The 22,906-nt window shown below is 32.0% G+C and overlaps 1 protein-coding gene across 1 annotated transcript in view; it reads left to right on the top strand.

Moving 5' to 3' along the window:
• Positions 1-2,432: 2,432 nt before the first annotated feature.
• LOC148271194 (lachesin-like) overlaps positions 2,433-22,906 on the top strand; it is a gene marked incomplete at its 5' end in the record, with an annotated part of 48,384 nt that continues 27,910 nt past the window's right edge. The window contains 3 exons of the mRNA XM_088241721.1: positions 2,433-2,576; positions 19,632-19,772; positions 22,183-22,276. Coding sequence (XP_088097847.1) covers positions 2,433-2,576; positions 19,632-19,772; positions 22,183-22,276 — 379 coding nt within the window. The remainder of the gene's footprint in view (positions 2,577-19,631; positions 19,773-22,182; positions 22,277-22,906) is intronic.

Below are 22,906 nucleotides of genomic sequence, written 5' to 3' on the forward strand. Positions count from 1 at the left end.
CTACTGTATAAACTTTAAATCATTTATACGGGTATTCTGCATTGATTATTGAGGGTTACTTTTTTATTACTTTCAAAATTAATCTTTGCACTATTTTTAGATAATATAATATTTTAGCATATGCACCCCACTTCATCCAACAATACCATATAGATTGAGCAATTGAGTAAAAAGCAATTTTTAAATTAATGATTCTTAAAATATTTCTGAATCCAATAAAAATGTAGTATATCAATTTTCTAATACGTTTAACTAGTTCACCTATGTGGTCTTTGCATTTTAAGTTTTGGTATATGTATAAAGATTGAGCAATTGAGTAATAAGCTTTTTTTAAATTAATTATTCTTAAAACATTTCTGAATCTAATAAAATTGTAGTATTTTAATTTTCTAATACGTTTAACTAGTTCACCGATGTGGTATTTGAATTTTAAGTTTTGATGTATTTATACACTAAGATATTTAATTTTATCTGTTAAATCTAGTACTATACGTTTAGGATTTCAATTCTTTATACTGCAATTGCTTGAGTGAATAATTATTTTTTTACTGAATCTAAATTACTTTGTTAATAAATAATGGGATAATTTTTGTCTTTTCCGTATTTCAAGATAAAATATTTTTGTCAAACCATAAATTAACGTCATTATCTACTAAATTTACTGAGTTTCGGTTGATTTATTCTACTAAGACATAGACATATGATATTATTTTTTAATTCAATTTAGAAATAAAATGTAAAAAAAATTCATTTTTGCTTTTAATTTTAGCTTTTAATTTTAACTTTTTAATTTTAAATTTTAACTTTCAATTTCAACTCTTAATTTTTAATTATTCATATGTACATCAACTACTTGCATCTTATTCATTATTGTTGGTTGTGAATTTTTACCAAGAAATATAAATGTTCATGGAAGCAGAGAGAAGGGGGAGGAAAGTAAAGTTAAAGCTAAACAATGTCTTCTCCCTTTTATGTACTTTTGATTTAACTTTTATATTTTAAGATGTTTTTTTTTCAGAATTTAACTGTTTTTTTCTCTCTCCTCCTGCATTCATAATAAATCAATTTGAAATCTGTAGTTCGTCTTACTTTTCAAATTGTTCTTTTGTATTTTGTATTTATATAAGAACTGTATGATTTCTTAAATAAATAAGTAAATAATAAAGAAAGTAAATAGAACCGAAGCTATCACAGTACCCTAAAATATCCCAAATTTTATTATATTATGCAAGACTAACTTAAAACACACGGAACGTCAACTTTTAATAACGAAATCAGATGACTAATTCAAAGTAACGTTCTGGAGTACATTAACTTCATCTCCGCAATAGAGACGTCCAGAAACAAGACTTATAAGAGTACCACAGGGCGTGGTAACATGTATGCAGTTTAGTTCAGTTACTGTCATTACCCTTGCGCTTTATAATCAAATTAACATGTAACGAATAAACGTTGAAAATCAACTAAGGTTTTTACGTCATCTCCAATTGGTTTAGGATTATCTTGCATCAACCAACAATAATCCCACAAATACATAACTACTGACTGAAAACAATATTCAACAAATTTTATAAATGGTGGGCAAACTTGGAAAATGTCTTTAATTTTTAATTTTGAGCAAATCAGAAAAAAAGTCATACCTTAATTGGTTTTTTTAATTTTAAATTTTTATTATAACCAGTTAATATTTTATAGGAACTGATGATAAAAACATTCATGATTTTTTCATGTTACAACAGAAAAATAATTTAATTAATTTTGGAGAATGCCAACATTTCAATTTTCAAGTCGGAGGTTGCTATGATTGAAATAAACTCAAAAATTTGAAAGTTAGATTCTCAAAAATAAAGCCGTATTTTGAATTAACAGTGCTAAAACAATTATTTTCCAATTATGTTAAAATTAATATCTCACTTATTTTAATTTTAGATCTTGTTGGATTTTCAAATAATTCCCTCAAATGAACGTAGTTGTGCAGAAAGCAGCAAGCTACAGAAAATTGAAACTGAGATAATAGCATATTTGTAGTAGTGAATAATCAAATCTATACAAGGGTTGGAACGTCATAGACTTTGACAAATGATAAGCATTGAATATATTAGTTTTTTTAAATATTACAAACAAGAATTTAATTATGTATTTGACCAGTTTTAATTATTTTTTTTATATGTCGATACCATTTTCATAAAATAATTAATACAGTTTTTTGTACGAAAGCGGTCTGACTGTTTTTAGCAGAACATAGAATTGACCTTACTGCACCTGATAACATCAATATCTCATTTTTTTCCAAATTGCGGACAGGCTGCTTTCTACATAACTACGTTCAAATGTTTCATCATAAAGTTAGCGACAATTCTTCCAGATTTTATTTTGAGTATTATTTACTATGCTCCCAGTTTTTAAGACATACCTAAATATTTTATTTTTTTTCAGTTCTTTCGTGCGGAGAGGTTCCCCTTGCGAGGCACGCTGTAAAAAGATTTTCAGGACTCTACACGGGACCGTACTTCGATCCTGCTACCCCCACCAATATTACAGCGCAACTTGGAACTCATGCATATCTTCCGTGCAAGGTCAGTATAAAACATATAAAAGAAGAAAAAAAATCGGGATTAGCACAAAAAAATGACAGCGGCATGCCACATTATTAGACTCTTAGAAATAATATTCAGTTCAGTTCAATGCCGAAAATCGGCGTTTTTTATTGCCCTCTCATCAACTTCAGGGTGCCTGGAAGAATGACTAGACAGGTGCCACCGTTTTGTAGCAACAATTCACGGACAGTGTATACTTGTAATGCCATATTAGACAGACTTCATGAACTCGGCAATAGTTATTCCCACGTATCCGATATTTTTAGTGTAGGGTATTGTTCCTATAGAACAAACCTTTTGAACTTTTTGAAAGATGGTGAATGGTAATCATATTTATTTATTCATGCATTTCATAATAAACACAGTTTATTGTTTACTTTGCCCAGCTGTATGAAACAGTACTTATGATTTTCTTGTTGTATTACTGTAGAATGTTTTATAATTTAAACTTTCTACGGAATATGCTGTATAATTTTTAGGTTAATTTTATAAATATAAATCTTGTATAATTTTTAGGTTTAATTCTTTTTATGTAAATCTTGGGTATAAGGAAATTTGTGTTTAAAAAAATAAATACCGAACTAAATATATTAGTAAAATAAATGTTTGAAAGAAAATACACAAATAAACAAAATTTTAATATAAGTTAATATATTAAGCACTAACAATATTTTCAGTTTGTCCAAATTTTTGTAGACAAGGACTGGATTCATCTCCCTGGGGAGCTGTTAATATAAACACATTACAACAGAGATGAAAAACATTTAAAGGAAGTTCGTATAGAAGTCTAGGCATCTACAGGGCTTATGACCTGTTATTGGCTGGTTTGAGTGGCCACTTTACACACTGTGTAACATTCATCATTCTGCCCATATTTGAACATCTATATTCCTTCAATTCTTTCATTTGTTGTGATTTTTGTGAAATTAAAGAACTGAAAACTTTATTTTTGTGGGTCAAGGAAAATGTGTCGAGTAGAAAAATTACATTTTGATATATTGGACAAAAACATACAGAGTCAAGTCATAAAATGCAGAAAATAACACGCACTTGGATACAAGTCGAGTTGACCATATTTGCATGTTTCTCTTTTGTCAATTTTGCCATGGGAAAGGAAGACAAGTTAAATTGTGTCTGTATGCTACGTCATCTATGGGCTTATTATATTATTTGTGATTACATAACGCCGTTTGTCTGCTATTAACAGAAGCTTATACGCGATCAACTGCGTCGATTTCGTTTCGAAAACTCCATAATATTAATACACCAGCCTGTTCCGTTTGTAATTAGTGACAAGAAAAAAGGAAGATATTTCATTCAATTTTGTTAAAAATATAATTCCGAAAATTTTGAATGCCATTAAATAGAAAGAATATATTTTTTATATTTATTGCATGAAAACATTTTGATCATGGATCTTCCCTGGTCCGACAAAAAGTCATAAATAACAAATTTGCTCTCCTGTAAAATTTACATTTGTTGACATATCCCCTTCTTACCTTATCAACACAGATTAAGTAATAAAGATTTTAAAAATAACAACAGGGATGGAGACACCTTAATAAGGGAATATGGACGTATAGGCATTTACAGGACTTATGATCTGTCATTGGCTGGTTTAAGTAGCCACTTTACACACTGTGTAACATTCACCATTTTGCCTATGTTTGAAAACCATATTTCTTCAATTCTTCCATTTGTTGATTTTAGTGAAGTTTAAGAGCTAAAACCTTTATTGTTGTGAAGAGGTTCATCTGACTGAACTATTTCACATACTAGGCAACGCCTGAAAATCAATTTTTCAATTTTTAAACTTCTTCTTGGACCAGTTGGTTTCATTACAATATTTGAGTGTGTCCAAATGTTCGTAAACCATAGACCGGACATGACATAGGCAAAATGGTGAATTTTACACAGTGTGTAAAGTGGCCACTCAAACCAGTCAATGACAGGTAATAAGCCCTGTTAATGCCTAGACTTCCATATTTCTTTATTTAAGGTGTCTCCATCCCTGTTGTAATTTTTTAATCTTAATGACTCCCGAGGGGGTGAAATCCGGTCTTTTGCCTACGAACATTTGGACAAACTCAAATATTGTAATAAAGATTTGTATTTGGAAAAAAGAAAACATCCTGTAAATATATTACCAAACAGGTAAAAAAAAAACGGGGCATTGAGATTTTGCAACATACAGAGCAGAGATGTTTTCAAAGAATTTGTGTTAACTTCTCGTCATCCTGCACGCAAACTCAAATCAACTCCCACAATTGTAAAAAATTATTTCACAAAAATTGGCTCTGATTTAGCTAATAATATCCTCATGCGAACAAATCGTACTGAAATAGAACTTGCTAAAAATATTCCCCGCACAAATGAAAATATCAACCATTCCTTTCATTTATCCCCAACTAACATTTTGGAAGTTATTGCTAGTATTAATGAACTCAAAGATAACAGCTCTCCTGAATACGAAAAAATATCTCCTAATATAATAAAACTGGTGAAAAAATACATACCCACGGCGTCCCACAAGGAAGTGTTTTGGGTCCTATTTTATTCCTGATCTATATAAATAAACTTTGTGATCTACCTGTAGCCACTATAACAATTACGTTTGTGGATGACACTGTGTTATTTTACGAGGCTCCAACATGGAATGAAGTTTTTGAAAAGGCAAATATTGGCATAAATAAGGTTAACAAATGGCTTGAGGAGAATTTGTTGACCCTAAACATTAGCAAAACCAAACACATTAATTTCTGCCTACGTCCAATTCAAATCGACAATGTACTGATTATTCATACGTGTCCCAAACCCTCTTTTCCCTGTCTTTGCATTAATCTTGAAAAGTGTGATAATATCAAATACTTAGGAGTTTATATTGATAAATGCCTAAGCTGAAGTTCCCACGTAAAGTATATTACACCTAAACTAAGAAAAATAAATTTTATTTTTTAATCGCTTCGCGACGTAATCGATTGGTCATTACTTAAAAGTGTTTGCTTCTCCTTTTTTCAATCTACAGCGACTGATGGAATTATTAGATGGGGGAGTAGCGCAGCTAGCGTATTGTATCCAGTTTTAAAAGTACAAAAACTCGTGCTTAGAATTTGATAATTATTACATTTACCTTTTTTTTCTAGGTTGTTATTCTATGTCATTATAATTTGATCTATTTAATTTTACTATGTATTTTTATTGTTATTTATTGTGGCTTGACACGGGCATAGCCTAAAAAGCCTTAATAATTTAATAAATAATTAATTTTGTAATTTTGAATGAATAAATATTTTTTTTTTTTTTAAACAATGGTCAACAAAAGTCCGGAATGCGCAAACAATATAAATTTATAAACTTTAGTTTTGATTACAAGAGATGAGAGTTGATACAAATCTTAAATAATTTTAATTGATTTTTTTTTTTTTACATTAACTTTAATAATATGGCGAACCAATGTACTACGTACATGTTTTATAACTACGCGCCGACCCCTGTGATTCAGTGGGATGCTTACCTCGCGCACGGGAGTTCCGGTTTTGATTGCCAGTAAAAACGCAAAAATTAAATGTGATTTTTTCCCAAGCCAAACAAGGATGTTATGTTATGTCATGTTATGTAATTCGCCTGCCTTCTGGCTTCTTGTAGTACCAACTTTATGGACCAGCTATTTTTATTGATAATATTTTTAATGAACAAACATTCATTAATAAATGGTTTAACCCTACAGAGAATTTTTATGTTGAAATTAATTTGTATTTTTATACATATGCGGGCTTATTAGCGGATGTAAGTTCATTTTAGAAAAAAATGTAGAGTGTTTGCTGAACTTTAAAATGACAATTAAAAATAATATAAAATTACTCAATTGCAGCCACCGTGTAGGAATTTTAATGTTACATACAAAGCTAAAAATGTCAAGGGTTACTTTCGTCTCCATTTTTGTTATGGCCACTTATTTGTATTGGTTGGAAAAATCTACTTTGAAAATCTCCCAATAGACATACAGGAACGCTCATATTTAGCCACCTGTAATAGACTATCAAACAGAAGCACCAAACCGGTGATCTTTATCGTTGTCAAAATTACACTCGTAAAACGATACCGGGCGTTCGCGTTCTATCAAATGGACGGGAAAAGCACTTTTGTTTTATGTACATATTTATCTATATATTTTGACAGGATTTTGGGAAAATCTATCACACGAAATTCAATAAAGAATGTGTTTTTTTTAATCCAACGATTAAAACGATACCATAAAACTTACACTTGACGACATAATATTTGTTTCATGGCTTATGGTTTTCCTTCATAGGTAAGGTTCTCAGTATCTAAACATTTTACACATAAAATTACAACAAAGCGCTTGAGTTTTTACTAAAAAGCGTTTTTTTTTTTTTTATCTCTGTTGTATAGTTTGAATCTTTTTTTTAAAAAAAAGGAATAACCCGCTGAGTCTCTATTTTGAGGCTTGTCAGCAGGTGGGAAAGAGAGGATATGGAAAGAGGTAATGAAAAATACACCACAACACCTAAACCAATTGAGAAAAAAATCTTTCTTGGATTTTTTTCTTGCAACTGGCGGGAATCGAACCGAATCGAATTTTGAAAAAATGAGATATTAATGTTATCGGGTGCTATAAGGTCAATTCTATGTTTTGCCAAAAACAGCCTGACTTGTGTCATACAAAAAACTGCATAAATCACCTTCTGAAAATGATGTCGATCACAAAAATAGCATTTCTCAATATTCAGAAAACACCCACAGCACTAGAAAAATCTTACGGTACATTCAAATCATTAACACTGATCAAATACATAATTAAATTCTTGTTTGTCTTGTAAAAAAAAACCAGCGTACACATTGTTTATCATCTGTTTACGTCAAAAACATTCCATCTGTTGTGTAGATTCGATTATTCACCCTTTTCACAAAAGCGCTATTATCTCAGTTTCACTTTTCTATGGCTGGCTGTTTTCTGCATAACTACGTTTAAATACAAGTCAACGAATAAGTATTGTTGTTATCCCATATTTTGAAACTTATATTGTTACAACTTGTATAATACAATATTGGATTTTCATTCTCCATAATACAAGTTTTTTTTTAATGTTTCGCGTGACTCGAGACAATTTACAAAATGTTTTATTAATATAGTATGGCACCTTAATAAAGTAAAAACTGTATTATTACAAAAGTTCGTAATGTTTTGAATTGTAAAAGTGATACACAAGAAAATATCTTCACTTGAAGAAATTATTGAAACGTCGGAAATTAAGAGGGTCTCGTACTCGTATTTATTACCTGCGAATTAAAAAATAATATTAAGTTTTATATAAGGAAGTAAAAAAAAAAACGAATTTGGAAAAAGAGTAAGTACATGAAGAAAGAAGAACAAAAACATTTGGATTTTATGTTAAGTAACAAATTTCTAATTCCGTAAAAAAAAAATATAAACAAATTATGCTGAACAAAATTGATTCATAAATATTATTGTTATCACCGCGATAGTCATAATTCATCATATTATAAAGACAACTGCAAAAGCTTTCACATTAGTCTTTAAACTATAATGATTAAGTGAAAACTTTAAATCCATTCATCCAACGGAACGTTTAAATCACGTCTTAAGAAACATCTCCTTTCTCTTCCTTAATCTCTCTTCCTTTCCTTTTCCTCTTTTTTCCTTTTTCCCATTGAGTAATAGTTTTGATTTAAGGTTATTTATAAAAAAATAGATTTTTTTCTATTTTTATATATCTTTAGCTTTTTAATGTTTTTTCTATTGAATATGTTCTGTAACTTGAATTAGAAAAATAAAACTTTTATTTTATTGGTTGGTTGGAAGAAATTGCTATTTGGCAATAAGCCCGCCAATGTACTAATAACATTATGTACAAAAAGTTAAATAAAACTTCTTGTTTTTTCACACAACTACCGAGTATTTATGAGAAAAGGGACAGTTAGTTTTAAGGAAAAAAAGTAAAACCCGCTTTTGTTTTATTTAGCTAAATACATAGCATACATTTTATATCTTAAACATAATATATGTTTTGGCGTTGACTTAATCAATAAAATGAAAACATAATTATTTTTTGATAAACAGACTACCGATTTAATCAAATTTTTATTTTTATTTATTGTATTATTATCACTACGATTTTTCAAAGTTTTGTTTAAACTAGTTCTCTTCAGTGCGTTATTCGGATTGGTGGGTTGGCTTCACAGAAACCAAAAAACTATCAAAATTTTCTGTCATTGTTTGATTTAGAACAAATTGTGACGTATTTTAAAGTCGTTCATTTTTATTAATTTTTTTGTGCATTTTTGAGAAACTTTGCCGAACAATGCTTTCATTTTTACTGCATGAAAGAAAATATGTTTTGTATCCAATATCCACTAGCACTGAACTTCTTTATTAAAGTTTTTCCTATGCTTTTGATTACGAGAACCGGATTCAAATAAACAATTACAAATAGTTTTAATTAATTGATTTCATTTAAATATGGAACAATGTCTGGAATAAGCTTAGAGTATAAACATATACATCTATACTCTAAGAGAATAAGCGTACGATCAAAATAATTGTTTCACCTGTGAATACATTTGGATTTGGGTAATATTAAAAAATCCAATACGATTGCTTCTACCATTATTTTTATAATTCACTGTTACCCATGTTTATTTCAACTTCAATTTTGATGTTGTTTGGATACCGTTTTATATCAAATTGGATATCTGGGCAACTGCCTATTGTTATTTGCTCTTTTTAATTACCAAACGTGTTCTGAACACAACTGGGAGCATTATTAATTCCATGTTTTTATTCAACCGGGGTTCAACAATTTACTGCTCGCCATATTCAGGTAATCAGAATAAAAATTAGTTTTTTCTATTAGCAGTGAAATTTTAATCAAAATTAAATAAATTGCTCACCACACAATTTTATAATTTGTTTCGTAATTAAGAATTATTTTTAAAATAGATACAAGGATGTCGACAGAAGTTAATATAATAACTTTGTTTTATGAACCACGTTTCATTGAAAAAACAGGCTAGTTTTAGCAACAACACGTTGCTTTCTTCAGAGTTATTTAATAACTAAACATACATGATATATAAAAGAAGCAGTGAACCCTCCTGGCCTTCATAGCCTGGGCCTATCTAGTACTCTCAATGCTCTCAGGCAACGTCCAGTCATCGTAAAAGAGGATTTTAATGCTCGTTCCCTCATATGGTTTGATAAAGGTGGATAGGTAAGGCTAATTAAAGGAAAGCTATTGAGTTCATTGCCTTGTATGGCTTAAATCCTTTTAATAATATTGGTGGAGAGAGCAATATTGATATCGGGTCGTAGTCCCGAGGTAGTATTGTGGACTCATGGACCAAAGGTCCCAGGTTCAAATCCCACTCTAACACAACATGATTTCCATTATTTTTTGAGCACAAGTTATTTACGACTTTTAGGAAATGGTGTGAAAATTTGAATATTTGAGAAAATAAAAAGAACTCTACTATTTTTCTTTTTTTTTTAAGATTAAAAAATATCACCCTGTGTTTGGGGCGCTTCGTTGGGGTTGCGAGAGGCTTGGCGGCACCCAGGTGTGATAATCAGTGATCATAGATTTATAAAATTCAGCGTCGGGAAACGCATAGAGCCAAAAGCCCGTTCCACGTGGCGTTTTAGAACCGGAGGAGCCAATTAAAAGAAATTTGATGGGTGCCTTCAGAATGAGCTGTATGATTTTTCTGAATGTATCGCTGAAATTTCTGAAGAATTAGGGGACTTTTTGATAAAAAACAGTTGTCCAATCGGCTGACCACGCCCTGAGGCACACTAAACCTAGTTCTCTCATCAACATGGTAGACATCTGACCTTTCGTCTTTGCATGCTATGTATATAAGGGCTAACAGGCAGTGTGGGGAGGTCAGGAAGGGGACGGGGTAGGGAAGTTGCTCTCTTATCTTCTCTCCGCGTAGCTCGGTTAGCCTATCCTAAAGGCATCTTCGATGCAAAGAGAGAGGGCTAGAGAAAATGATGGTGGGCAATGCTGACCCATGGACTCTACAGCGCGGTCAGTGACACTAGTAAGGGTTCAGACTGTTACATTTCCAGTATTGTCAATGGGACAAAGTGTTTTGATGTAGAGTTCTTCCTTCAAATTCTGTTGGTGAAACTCGCACCCCCACAGAGTTTGGAGTTGGAGAAGGGAGCCATCACAGACAGGTTCGTAATATGTCTCTTCTTCTTCTACACGATGTGACTGTGGGTTAAAGGTCTGCTATTGTACTCTTTTTATAGGCGAAAATTGAGATTGTTGTGCGGGGGCTTGGACCAAGAAAAGCAGCAGGTATAGAGAGAATCATGGGCGTAATTGTGAAGAATACATGGAAGTTCGCACGAAATAAGATGCTCCAGGTGATGAGCACATGCCTTCGATGGAGAGTATTTCCCAAGAAATGCAAACGTGGTTTGCTTAGAGTGATACCTAAAGGTTATGACAAGCTAAGGTTGGATCCCAGGGCTTACCAGCCAATCCCACGCTTCCTTTAATAGAAAAAGTTTATGGAAAGCTGATTGAGGGAAGGCTTAATGTCTCCCTGTCGGTTCCTTGTGACTGTCAGTTTGGATTCGTCAATATGAAGTCGACCAAACATAATTTTATATATGCACTGAATAAAGTGAATGATAGTAGCATAAATGACGTCATAGTAGTGTTTCAGAGTATATCTGGTGCGATAACGCCTGGTGACCGATGGTTCTCTTAAAACTGAAGACCAAACTCTGTCTGGGAAATTTTTTTTAGATCATTGCTAATAACTATAACTGGAAAACCTTTAATTCGATTACCTTTTATTACTTCCGCTACCAAAAGGTTGCATAACGGTAGCTTATGTAAATGATTTGCTACTTCTTGTCCCGGGAAGATTGAGAACGGTAGAGAAAAAGCCTTTTTAGTGACTAGCACTTTTTAGTGGACAGGGGGTTATTCTGCTAGCACTGACAAAGGTATATCATACTGTCGCGTCTGAGACTCTTCCTGTACTTGCCAGTGTTTTTTCGATAGATTTTGAGACCAAAAAGGCGAGGCGGTAGTAAAACCCGCTGTGGGGAGAAAAGATAATATGATATACTTTCGTTTTAAGCTGCGCCCTTTTGAAACAAGATTTAGCGAACTATGTGGTATTATGCGAGGCGTAATTCTCAATCAATGGCAGAATAGATGGAACGTACAGGCACGTACAGGGAGATCGTCGTGGTTACTTTTACCTTTCATCAGATACAAGATGTATAATAAGTTTTTAATGTTTAACCATCATACCGTTCAAATGGTTTCGAGACATGAGGAGGTTCACAGACAAGCTTCATAAGCTTGGACTTGTTCGTGTCCCGGACTGCGCTTGCGAAGGTGACCATTTATCGGCCGAACACATCCCATGGCACTATTAGATTATGCCAAAGATGGTTGATAAATGGTTTGACATGGATTATGCAATCAGCGTGAAATGTGGATCTGATAACCAACGGTACTAATTTTGTACTCTTTAGTCGGTTTTTTCGGACTTGGGTATCGCGTTGGAAGCTCCTCAGATGCGCGGACGCCTAAGTGGGTTAAATATGGTGAAACAAGGCAACTGTTCCAGTGGGATGCTGATACAGTTGGTACTTTGCTTTCTTCTGAGTGAAACGCACACGTTCTTTTGTTTTGTCCTCCCCTTACGGGGGTGGTTTTTGGATCCTCTGCCTCTGATCACCCAGAGAATCCTTCTTTTTTCAAAGCCATTCTCTCATTATAAATATCTGTGTTTTTAATTATGTTTGTTGTAATTTAATATAGTATATATAAAATATCTTTAATTTTTTTTTTCTAGCAATACATATCTCATTTGTATTTTTTTTCAATTATTTATTTAGTTTTTTTACATGGAGGTATTTTTTTGAGAAAAAAAAAGTTTTTACTGTGTTCTGTGTTACTATATTTTTAAGTCATTATATGTATATCATTGTTTACGTTTATTTGTGTAAATTTGGGTTTTAAAGAAAAGTTAATGTAGATACCTTATTTTTTTATATAAAAAACAGAGGCATAGAGGGGATTCTAAGGGGGGAAATAAGGTTTTGGCTTCTGCTCATACATTTTCTTCCCCCTTCCTTAATCGACATGTTTGTATTCCTTAGAATTTTTTATAATAACTTTCCTCTATGCGCAGCTGACAGAGACTCCACCAGGACTATATAACAGCTGCAGGTAGATGGTTGGCTTAAAGATCCCCGTCAATGCAAGAAGAGTTAGAGCTTACTCTGTCATATTCTTTAAGAATAAGCTGCCCATCACCATCTAGCATCAGTTCCATAGAATCTTTCATAAAAATTAAATGACTTTCTTTAAATTGGGAATGCTTAGGAAAGTATTCAAAATTTACATTTAACGTATTAAAATCTATGCCGCCCACGAACATTGAAACCTACTTTATTTTAATTTATTTCAAGTGAAACACTTTGTAATTTTTACAACATTATAGTTTAATGTATTATAACAAAACTGGTTTTAGGTATTTTGAATAACTTCATCATCAGGTGTAAATATAAACTAAAGTTTAGTTAATATTTAAATCTGATGATAGGTAATTCAAAATACCTGAAACTAGTTGTGTTTTAATATATTAAACGCTAATGTGTTAAAAATTACAATTTCTTTTATTTTAAATAAATTCATTTTTTTTCACAAAGTAACAATCATTATAATATACTACTTTATTTGGTTTATCATCAAATATTGACTTTCATATTTTCTTAAACACCATATAACCGCTTCACTTGTTCCTATACTTCTTATTAACGAAAAAAGTATTACAATGTCTGAACATTAGTGTTTAGACACAATTTTATTTAAAATCTGCACTGAAACACGCAGAATCCCGTAAATGCGAGATTTTGCCCGATCGAAAATCTTTGATCCTACAAATACCGAGATCGCAAATCAACAGCGGAAATGGAAGCCCTAATTCTCACCCGTGTTCTGGTGGAATAAATAATACAGTTTTGTTTAAGAAATAAAACCAAAACCCGGAGAACTACTTACGACTTGATATCTAGGCACTCTCGAGTCAAAATCCAGAAAATAGAAATTACGGGAAAATTAGTCCAGAAGTGATCTAATGGTTTTTACATTTACCTTTTATTTAAATGGTATTTTTTCTGACCAATTTTCTAGTCCCTGGAATATCATAGCGCCTAAAGCGTTAGATTAATCATCCTACTACCATGTGCATAACAAATGATCACTGATACGCTGCGATTAAAATACCGATGCAGCTATCATCTATACCATTAGATGCAGATCTCTAAATGATGATGATGAAATCAAAGGCTTGTTTTCTCTGGTTTTTTTTACCCAAACTAAAAATGTCTGAGAAAAAAATATACAATGAAATATGTTTAATATTTTTTCCATAGAACGCTATGAATTTCATCCGCTCGTCTTTTATGGCCGTTTCACCTTAACAGTGAACATTCCACCCTCGAAAAAATGTTCCCTTTATCATCAGAAGGCAATATGGGTGCCATATTAGGCGCTATGTGCGTAGGTGAATTTGACTTGTGACAAGGGGGTGTAAATACTTAAAAATATTTATATTTCAACCCTCTTATAGACCCATAGAATGTGCACTTGTTATTTTAAATAAGCAAAATTGTAAAATAATTTTAGTTCATAATATTTAGGTTGTGTAAAATCGCGTAAATAAATTTAATTTGCTACTCGATTTCAGAACAAGATTGTTCTTGACTTTTATCGTGATTTTAATTATTGCCATTTCCAAACGCAGTGATGCATAGAGCACTACATTGTAAACTAAATGCACCGTTTTTAGATAATTATGTTACATGAAAGTAAGGTAATCAGTCCTACGCTTCAGGTGTTAGTCCAGCGCCAATTTTTTTTTGCAGTTCATACAATCCAATACAAAATGAACAGAGTTATCTTCACTCGATTCTCTTATTCGGGATTTTTACTTGAGAGCAGCTATAACCTTCGTTCAGGGTACCGTATCTATTTAACACGCAGAATTGTATTTTCCATCCACCTGGACGCAGAAAAAAATACCAAAATAAAATTATCGTAAAATCGCAAATTAATAAAACTGACAATAATATTCTCACCTTGTGTCATAAATGACAGAATTAAAGATTTTAGTAATAATTTTAATAAAATTCAATTAAATACCTACCATTTCTTTCTTTTTCGCAAATCTGTAGTCTGGGCATAAAAAACTGAACACATGTTAGCAGATGTTTGTGATTTGGTTTCAACTTTAGTAAGATTTAAAATGTTTAGTGCCAGATTAATTTTGGCCTTGACAAAGGAACACTCATCTTCTGAAACCGATTGTCATGTCAAATTTATTTGAAAGATTTTACAGAAACAAAATTTGGAGTTAAATTATTTAACATTAAAAAAACAAAGCTAGTGTTTTAAATATTAATTTATGAGAATATTATTTTTATGAATAAAGGATAAACCTATAAAAATACAATTATACGAGGGGCGTTAAAGTTCTTGGTGCCCAACTAATTACATATTCCTGTTTTATGCATTCAACTGTGTCATATTTTATAATAAATCCAACAATGTAAATAATGTACAATTAATAACACCTAAAATACAGCGCAGCAAATCCAAGTTTGAGAAAAATCACAGAAAATATCATTATTTCGACGGGAATCAAACCCAGAATCCTCAAATAATTAGCCAAGTCGAGAAATGTACTACATTTATAATTTTTTTCATTATAAAATTAAGTTAGTAAAATATTTTGTTAACCTAAATAATTCATTGTTCCATTTTAGCATAATATTTCTATAAAAACTTAATCATTTATTTTTTATTCCAATACACCATAATTTAAATAAAAAAAATAATTCGAGATTCTTTATTTCTAAAAAAATTAATTAATTGGCACTTCTGTGAAGTGTCACATGTCGTTTGATAACTTTATCCTTTCTAGCGTCGATATTATTTTGGTTAGCAAAATAATGTATTTTTATTTATGGATGTCCCAACCGATTCATTCGGTTCTTTGTGTAAAATAAGTTCATTGACGCCGGTTAGTAACGTTTAGATTGTGTTTTACAACAACCGGGAGGGATTGCTCTTTTTTATCTTTTTTATGGCATTTTGTTTAGTTTTTTTTTAGTTCTTTTTGCCTTATTATAAATAATTTATGTGTAAAGTTTTATCTGTTTTTGAAACAATTTGTTTATAATATTGAAAGTAGAAACTGTATTTTTTGGTTCTACTTCCACTTTAAACCCCTACATTTTATTTAAACCGATTCAGTACATAAAACTATATTTTTGTAGTTTTTAAATCTCATAAAATAATTACGGATTCTATAATATGTTTTATTTTCCCATATCGATGAAAATATTGCGTGAATCCTTTGTACTAAATATACCATAAAAATAAAACTATTTTTATGTCTCTTTTTATGCTTACGCTTTCTACTCAAGGTAACCTTTAAATTCACAAATTATTATGGGTATCTGTGGACTTTAATATTTCCTTGTCGATTATTCTTCGCCTCGCTATTTGTTAGAAACAGAATCTCTGCTGTACAATAAACAAAAGCCAATAACGCCCGAAGGAGGCATAAAATTGATCCCTATTCGTCCTCCTTGCTTCTGCCTTGACCCTTTTTATAGCGGCAGAAATAACGCTTCGACAATGTTAACTTAATTTTCTTTTACGACAACAGTTAAAGTGTTTAATGGTTTTCAAGCAAATGACTAGCGACAAATTTTAACGGCACGCTTGTAAAAAGTAAATTTTCCGAATGTCTTACAGGCTCTCGAAAGTTATAATTATTTTTTTTACTACTCTCGGGGTTTGTTTTCTGTATTTAATGCGGAATAATAACCAAGTACCGCAATAAAATTCGTTTATTATAAACTAAGACACCTACGCCAACGCAAGAAATTGACACGTGAAAATGTTACTTAAACTAGGTTACGCTTCTACGTACGTGATAATTTTAATTTGAGCTCACTAACAAGTTAATAATTTTTAGTAATCAAATTTTCAAATGTAAGACCCGTTTTCGAAAAACAAAATTAGCTTCAATTCGTGTATATGTCGAAGCGAAATTATCATTTTAGCCGTAATCCGTGATATATTTAATTTAAATTACGAACCGGCTCCGTATTGTAAAATGGCCAATCGACGATTAGTCATCTTACATATTTTTTTACTAGGCTTGGATTAAGCTTTATAACCATACGCCTCATTGAATGCTTCATTTTTTTCATTCGTTTTGGTTACCAAATGATATGTCATGATGTTTTTTTTTAATGTAAAATACACTAAGGTGGACAGAGCAGGTAGAAAGAGGAAAGGAGGAGAGATTAAGGAAGAGAAAGGAGATGTTTCTTCAGACGTGATTTAAACAGAGATACTGTAGTAACATCTTTGATGGTGGATGGGAGATGATTTCACAGTCGATTTTTACCTTTTGTATATAATTTAAATTGTACGTTGGCGGGTTTACTGTCGAATATCAATTTCGTCCTAAAATAGAAATAACTATAATTGTGTATAAATTACCTAAAATCAATACTAGTACTCAATGGGAAAAGGAAATAAAAAAGAAAGAAGAAAGGAAAATATTTTAAGGAAGAAAAGGGAGGTATATTTAAGACGTGATTTATATTTATTTATACTTTTGCATTGTTTGTATTCTTTTTTATTCAGAATAATGTCTCCTCACTGGAATAGATGTACACTGTTAAGATACTGTAGAGACATCTTTAATATTGGATGGAAGATGATTCCACAGTCAAGCCGTAAGGACACTACATCACGCTTCCTTAGTTTTTATATGTTCAATAGACTTTTTTACAAATTTTATTAACGACATATTATTTGTTTTTAAAATCAAATAAGTAAAATCAGTAAGTGGAGACTACTACGGTTCGGTCAACTCAACCTCATTAGGTGTTTTGACTGTTCTTTGATTTCTCTAAATGTTTTGTCATGTCGTACACAAGAGCGTCCAAAACAATTTATTTACGTTATATCATGGATGGAGTAAAGCTTGAACGAGCGTCGACGTCCAGGAATCTCGGGGTGCTGTTTGACGCTAAGTTATTGTTTAATCTACATATAATATCATTATGTAGTGACTTTCTTAAAATGCTTGGATTTGTTCTGAAAACATTGTATAATTCCTTGATAAGAAGTCACTTGGAATTTAGTTCCATCATTTGGACGCCAAATGAAACCACGTATTCCTTAATGATAGAGAGGGTGCAGAAAAAAATTCTACGTTATCTGTATCTCAGGGAGTACGTATTTTACCCGTGGCTTTTCCCGACTGACTTTTTACTAGGAATGCTGGGCTACCAATCATTGTTGGGGAGAAGGAATATTCATTTGGGTGTTCACTTTTTTTAACTCATTGGTGGTCGCATACATAATTCTGATATTCTGAATGAATTCGGTATATTTGTCCCTGATAACTATCTTCGACAAAAGCAACACAGCTTGTTTTACCTACCACGATGCAGCACCAACCTGCCAATGGTTATGCCGGTAGATAGAGCAATCGTGTAACTCAATTGTATCGCCTCGGATGTCGATTTATTTCATGACAGTGGGATTACTCTTAGGAGGGCAATTTCCAAATTGTAATATGTGTGTCAATTTTACATGACAATTTTTATTTGTTTTCTTTTTTCTATTTAATAAATCTGAAAGGTATTTATTAAAATGTGTTGAAAATTAATTGGATACTCTGTAATGTTTTTAATGTAACTAAAAAAAATATATGAAATAAATAAATGTAAATAAATGTTTTGGGTAATGTTTAAGGTCGCAATAATCTTCTAAATGAAAATTGTTATGTTTGATTTTACGTTTTCATATTTTTTGATATTTAATCATGAGTATGGCCGTATATGAAGCATAAATTAGTCGCATGGAAAAATTAAATATTCCCAAATTGAACACTTGCTAGAGGAAAGGGAATATTTATAATTGCACCCCGGGATTGGCAACATAGTTTTATTAGTAGTGCAACCATGCGAAGCAATGAATATAATAAACTATGCATTAAAAGGGAATCAGAAGAATTTCGTTAGTCCATTTTATAAATCACGTAATTTTTTCTTGGTATACTTTATATGTAGGCATATATACCAATGATTGCTCCATCTCAGTTTTCACAAAACTGGTATAAAGTGACGTTTTTAGCGTTAAATGTTAAATAAATTAATCCTTGCAGAACACGAAGGTAATAAAAAATAATATAACAAGTATTAAAACCTGAATTAAATCATATTGAACTAGAATAATGTTATAACACAAATTTTGCGCACTTAATGCCTACTCTATTTATAATTAGCCAATTTATAAATTTAAGCCTAATCTCTTTATTTAACCTTTTACCTTTATAAATTTCAATCCGCTCTTACAAAATTATAATCTTTTATAAAAGAGCTGTGAATAATACCATTTATTAGTCAAAACGTCTTATTTATAAATTCATAACGTTTGTATCACCATAATTATTATGTATTATTAAATTTACATGTTACATCAGAGATGGACACTTTAGAGTTACCGAATTGAGAGCGCGTGCTTTTTTGTGTATTACTGAATCGTGTCTTCTTTTCTCAATTCCTTAAAGTATGCGGTAAGGGGCAAGTGCTCTCACATCCTGATGAGAAAGGACTGCTTTTAACCAAAGGATACATTTTTTTAAGTGACAAAATCTGGACTTGTCTATAAATATTTTGATATATTTTCAATATTCGTTTATATCATTGCAGAAATCATAGAGCTTTTTACAAAAAAACATGGTGTTAATATTAGATTTATATAAAAGTAAGACCAATTATAGATTTCCTGATTATAAATATGATGGATAAAGAAAAAAAAAAGGAAACGAGAAATAACCATAAAATTTTTAACGTTTTGCAATTTGATATCTGATTGTTTTTTGTTTTTTTTAAATAATTTAAATTTTTGTTTATTACAGGTGAAACAATTAGGAAACAAATCTGTATCCTGGATCAGAAAACGAGACGCCCACATTCTCACAGTAGACCGGTACACCTTTATAGCTGATGAAAGGTTTCAGGCTTTCCTTGTTGAAGCCACGAACACTTGGACATTACAGGTAATGATAAACAAACTGTTATTTGTTATAGCCGGTTTCAAGCAAGTCATAAAAACCTGAAACTAACCGTACATAAATTTATGTGCATTGTTGCTAACAAGACCTTTAAATATATTTTTCACAAAACATCGGAAAATCTATCAAAGGACAAGGCTTCTATCTTTACAAATAGCTTCCTGTTTTTCGTAAGTTAATGGTTAGTCGCCTTGGAAATTGAGCACCGCGTCGATCTTTTTTGTGGCAAAAACCACAACTCTTCAATTGCAAATTTACCAACTAACCTCAGAATTTGAGATAAGGAATTTTCAGTACAATACCCTCAAAATTATATTAAATAATTGGCAAAGTTTACTATGCGGTGAAGCGCGTTTTGACACAACTTTAGTGAGCGCGGTTGGCAATGAAACGAGAAAACTAATGGTTTTAGGTAAAAATAAAAATAAAATAACATGTCATTTCAACTGTGTATTTTTTTACTGCAGTCTTAGTACCTACATAAGGTTCCAATGCAATATAAAAAATATAGTATTATGAAATGTGAATAAGCTATATATGTGAAATAACCCTACCCTAGTCGAGTGTTTTTGACTCTATGGCTAGTCTCGGGTTAAAATCTCGGGTTAAAATGAAAAAAAAATATGACAATGACGAAGCTCAACTGTAACTCAATAAGATAAATCAAACGAAATTATTTAAGTGCTCCCTTTCAAGTCTTATTAAAAATAATGAGGTTAGTTAATCAATGTAACTTAGGCGGACACTTTTATTAATATGAAAAGATACCCCGCACGGAAGACCTAAGTAAATTGAGGGGGATTAAAGGCTTTATAAGCAATCATAAAGCCTTCGTTGTGTTACAACTTTGACTCCTTAATTATTTCACACATTATTGTTCTGTATTAATTATTTCTACGGGGATAGGCAACTCGACCATTTATCATTCCACCGTTGTGTCGAAATGTCATTTGTCACGTAACTATAAAGGATTTTACATTCTCATAAAAGTTTCATGATAATATCCGTAAATGTTCCGCGTTGATCGTGACATTTTGTCAAATGCCGTATGGAATTACTAAACATAATTTATTAATCATAACGTCAACGAATTAATTAATCACGAGACCATGTTTTCAATTAAGTCTTAAAATAAACATATACATAATCCATCACATAAAGAACCATTTCGGAATACGTGGTGTTTTAAAAAAAAAACATTTTTATTCTATTGATCGCGCCACCTGCCGGTAGTCGATAGGCTTACGACTGACCGGTGCTGATTCGCGGATGTATACTATTGGAAATTTCACTATTAAAACTGATGAACTACAAAATGCCAACAAGCACTCACCTTTTCCGAGGGTCAAACCTTATTGTTCGAGCTTCTTCTCATGGATGTGGTGCAGAGTTGACTAAGGCACTCAAACTTGAACTTGACACGAAAAACTTGTATAACTAAAACGAACAAACAAGGGTCCAAAATTATAATGGTGATCATTCAAATAACTTATCAGGGAAACTGCAATTACATCCAGTCGCGGGAACGGTCAGTATCTCATTGTCGTAGAAAAAAGGTATTGTTACCTGCGGTGAAGTTATAGCATTTTGATCAAAGTTCAGGAGGTAAATTTAAATTTAGCGTAGCAACCTGCATAGTAAATGTGGCGCAATAAGGTTACTATATGACAAACCTTTGCCGCATTTGACAGGCATTCTAAGGTTTAGACAAGTATGCGAGCGGCATAGCTCTGAAACAAGATTTTTTGAATTTCAAACGACTTCTTAGCGAATCGGAGAAAATCGGTACAAGTTCATGACACAATATCAGCTACTCCACCCATAGCCTTTGGAGGGATAATGAATCTAAAATTTAGTAGACGTAACCAGTCGTATTACTTCTTGCATTGCATCTTCCATCAACAGAGTTAATATTTAAACAAAAAGTATTCTTTAACTAATGACTAAATTAGAGATTTTGATAACAGACCTTTACTAAAAATGTAAAATAATAAAAATATCAATCAATCCTTTACCTACTACTTTCTCCTTATTCTTTTTCTGAGAATGTGTACTCTGGACGTGAAACACTAAACACATTTTAACAGATGAACATGTTTAAGGTTTGAACATGTTTGATCGGGTTGTGGTCCTGTGGCTAGTGTCTCGGACTCACGGACCAAAGGTCTGTGGTTCGAATCCCACTCTACCCCAACTTGATTCCATTTTCTAATAGTGAGTTATTTACAACTCGTTGAAAATGGCCCTCAAAATTAAATATTTGGGTAAATCATAAGAACGCAAATATTTCTTTTTTAAAAAAAAAAAAAAAAGAAAAAGGTATTTAAAAAAATGTCCAAACATTTCTAGATGTAGCTACATACTTAAAACTGTATTTTTACATTTAATTTTACAGGTGAAATATGTTCAACCAAGAGACGCCGGTCAATACGAGTGTCAAGTTAGCACGGAGCCAAAAATGAGTCACTTTATCCAGCTCAATGTTGTTGGTAAGTCCCTAATATAATATTTCAACAAAAACTACGAAATACACATCAGGTGGTGCATAATTTAAGGGTACCAAAATTCAGAATAGTCTTTTTAAAGCTAGGGTTTCCTAGGACAGCGGTGCCCGTATCTTAACGGCCGTAGTGAACGGTGATGCGGTGGACAGCCGTCGTAACGTCGACTAGAGAGGGGTTTCCTAGAGAAACGGTGTTAAATGGTGTTGATAACACCGTTTTCCTAGGAAACCACTCTCTAGGCACCGTTACGACGGCTGTCCACCGCATCACCGTTCACTACGGCCGTTAAGATGTGGGCACCGCTGTCCTAGGAAACCCTAGCTTTAGAGGCATATTACGGTATGGACCCACGATTGAACCTGACATAGAGACATCAGATCTGTCAGTTACAATGTACCTTATATAAAAATATAGTGACCAGTTGGATGATACGAGTATATAGGCCATCTTTTGAACCGTTTTCCCATTGGTATGGTATTCGCTTTTTTATTATTTCAAGATATTTTTTATATATCAAACATACTTCTACTTCTGTTTCAACTTTTATTGTACTTTTATTGATTCTCGTGTGATATTTTTTGATTCAACACATATGGTAACACATATACAATGTAA

This window comes from Micrasema longulum, unplaced genomic scaffold, assembly GCF_059751315.1.
Source record: "Micrasema longulum isolate JH-2025_06_02 unplaced genomic scaffold, ASM5975131v1 h1tg003032l, whole genome shotgun sequence".
NCBI lineage: Eukaryota > Metazoa > Arthropoda > Insecta > Trichoptera > Brachycentridae > Micrasema > Micrasema longulum.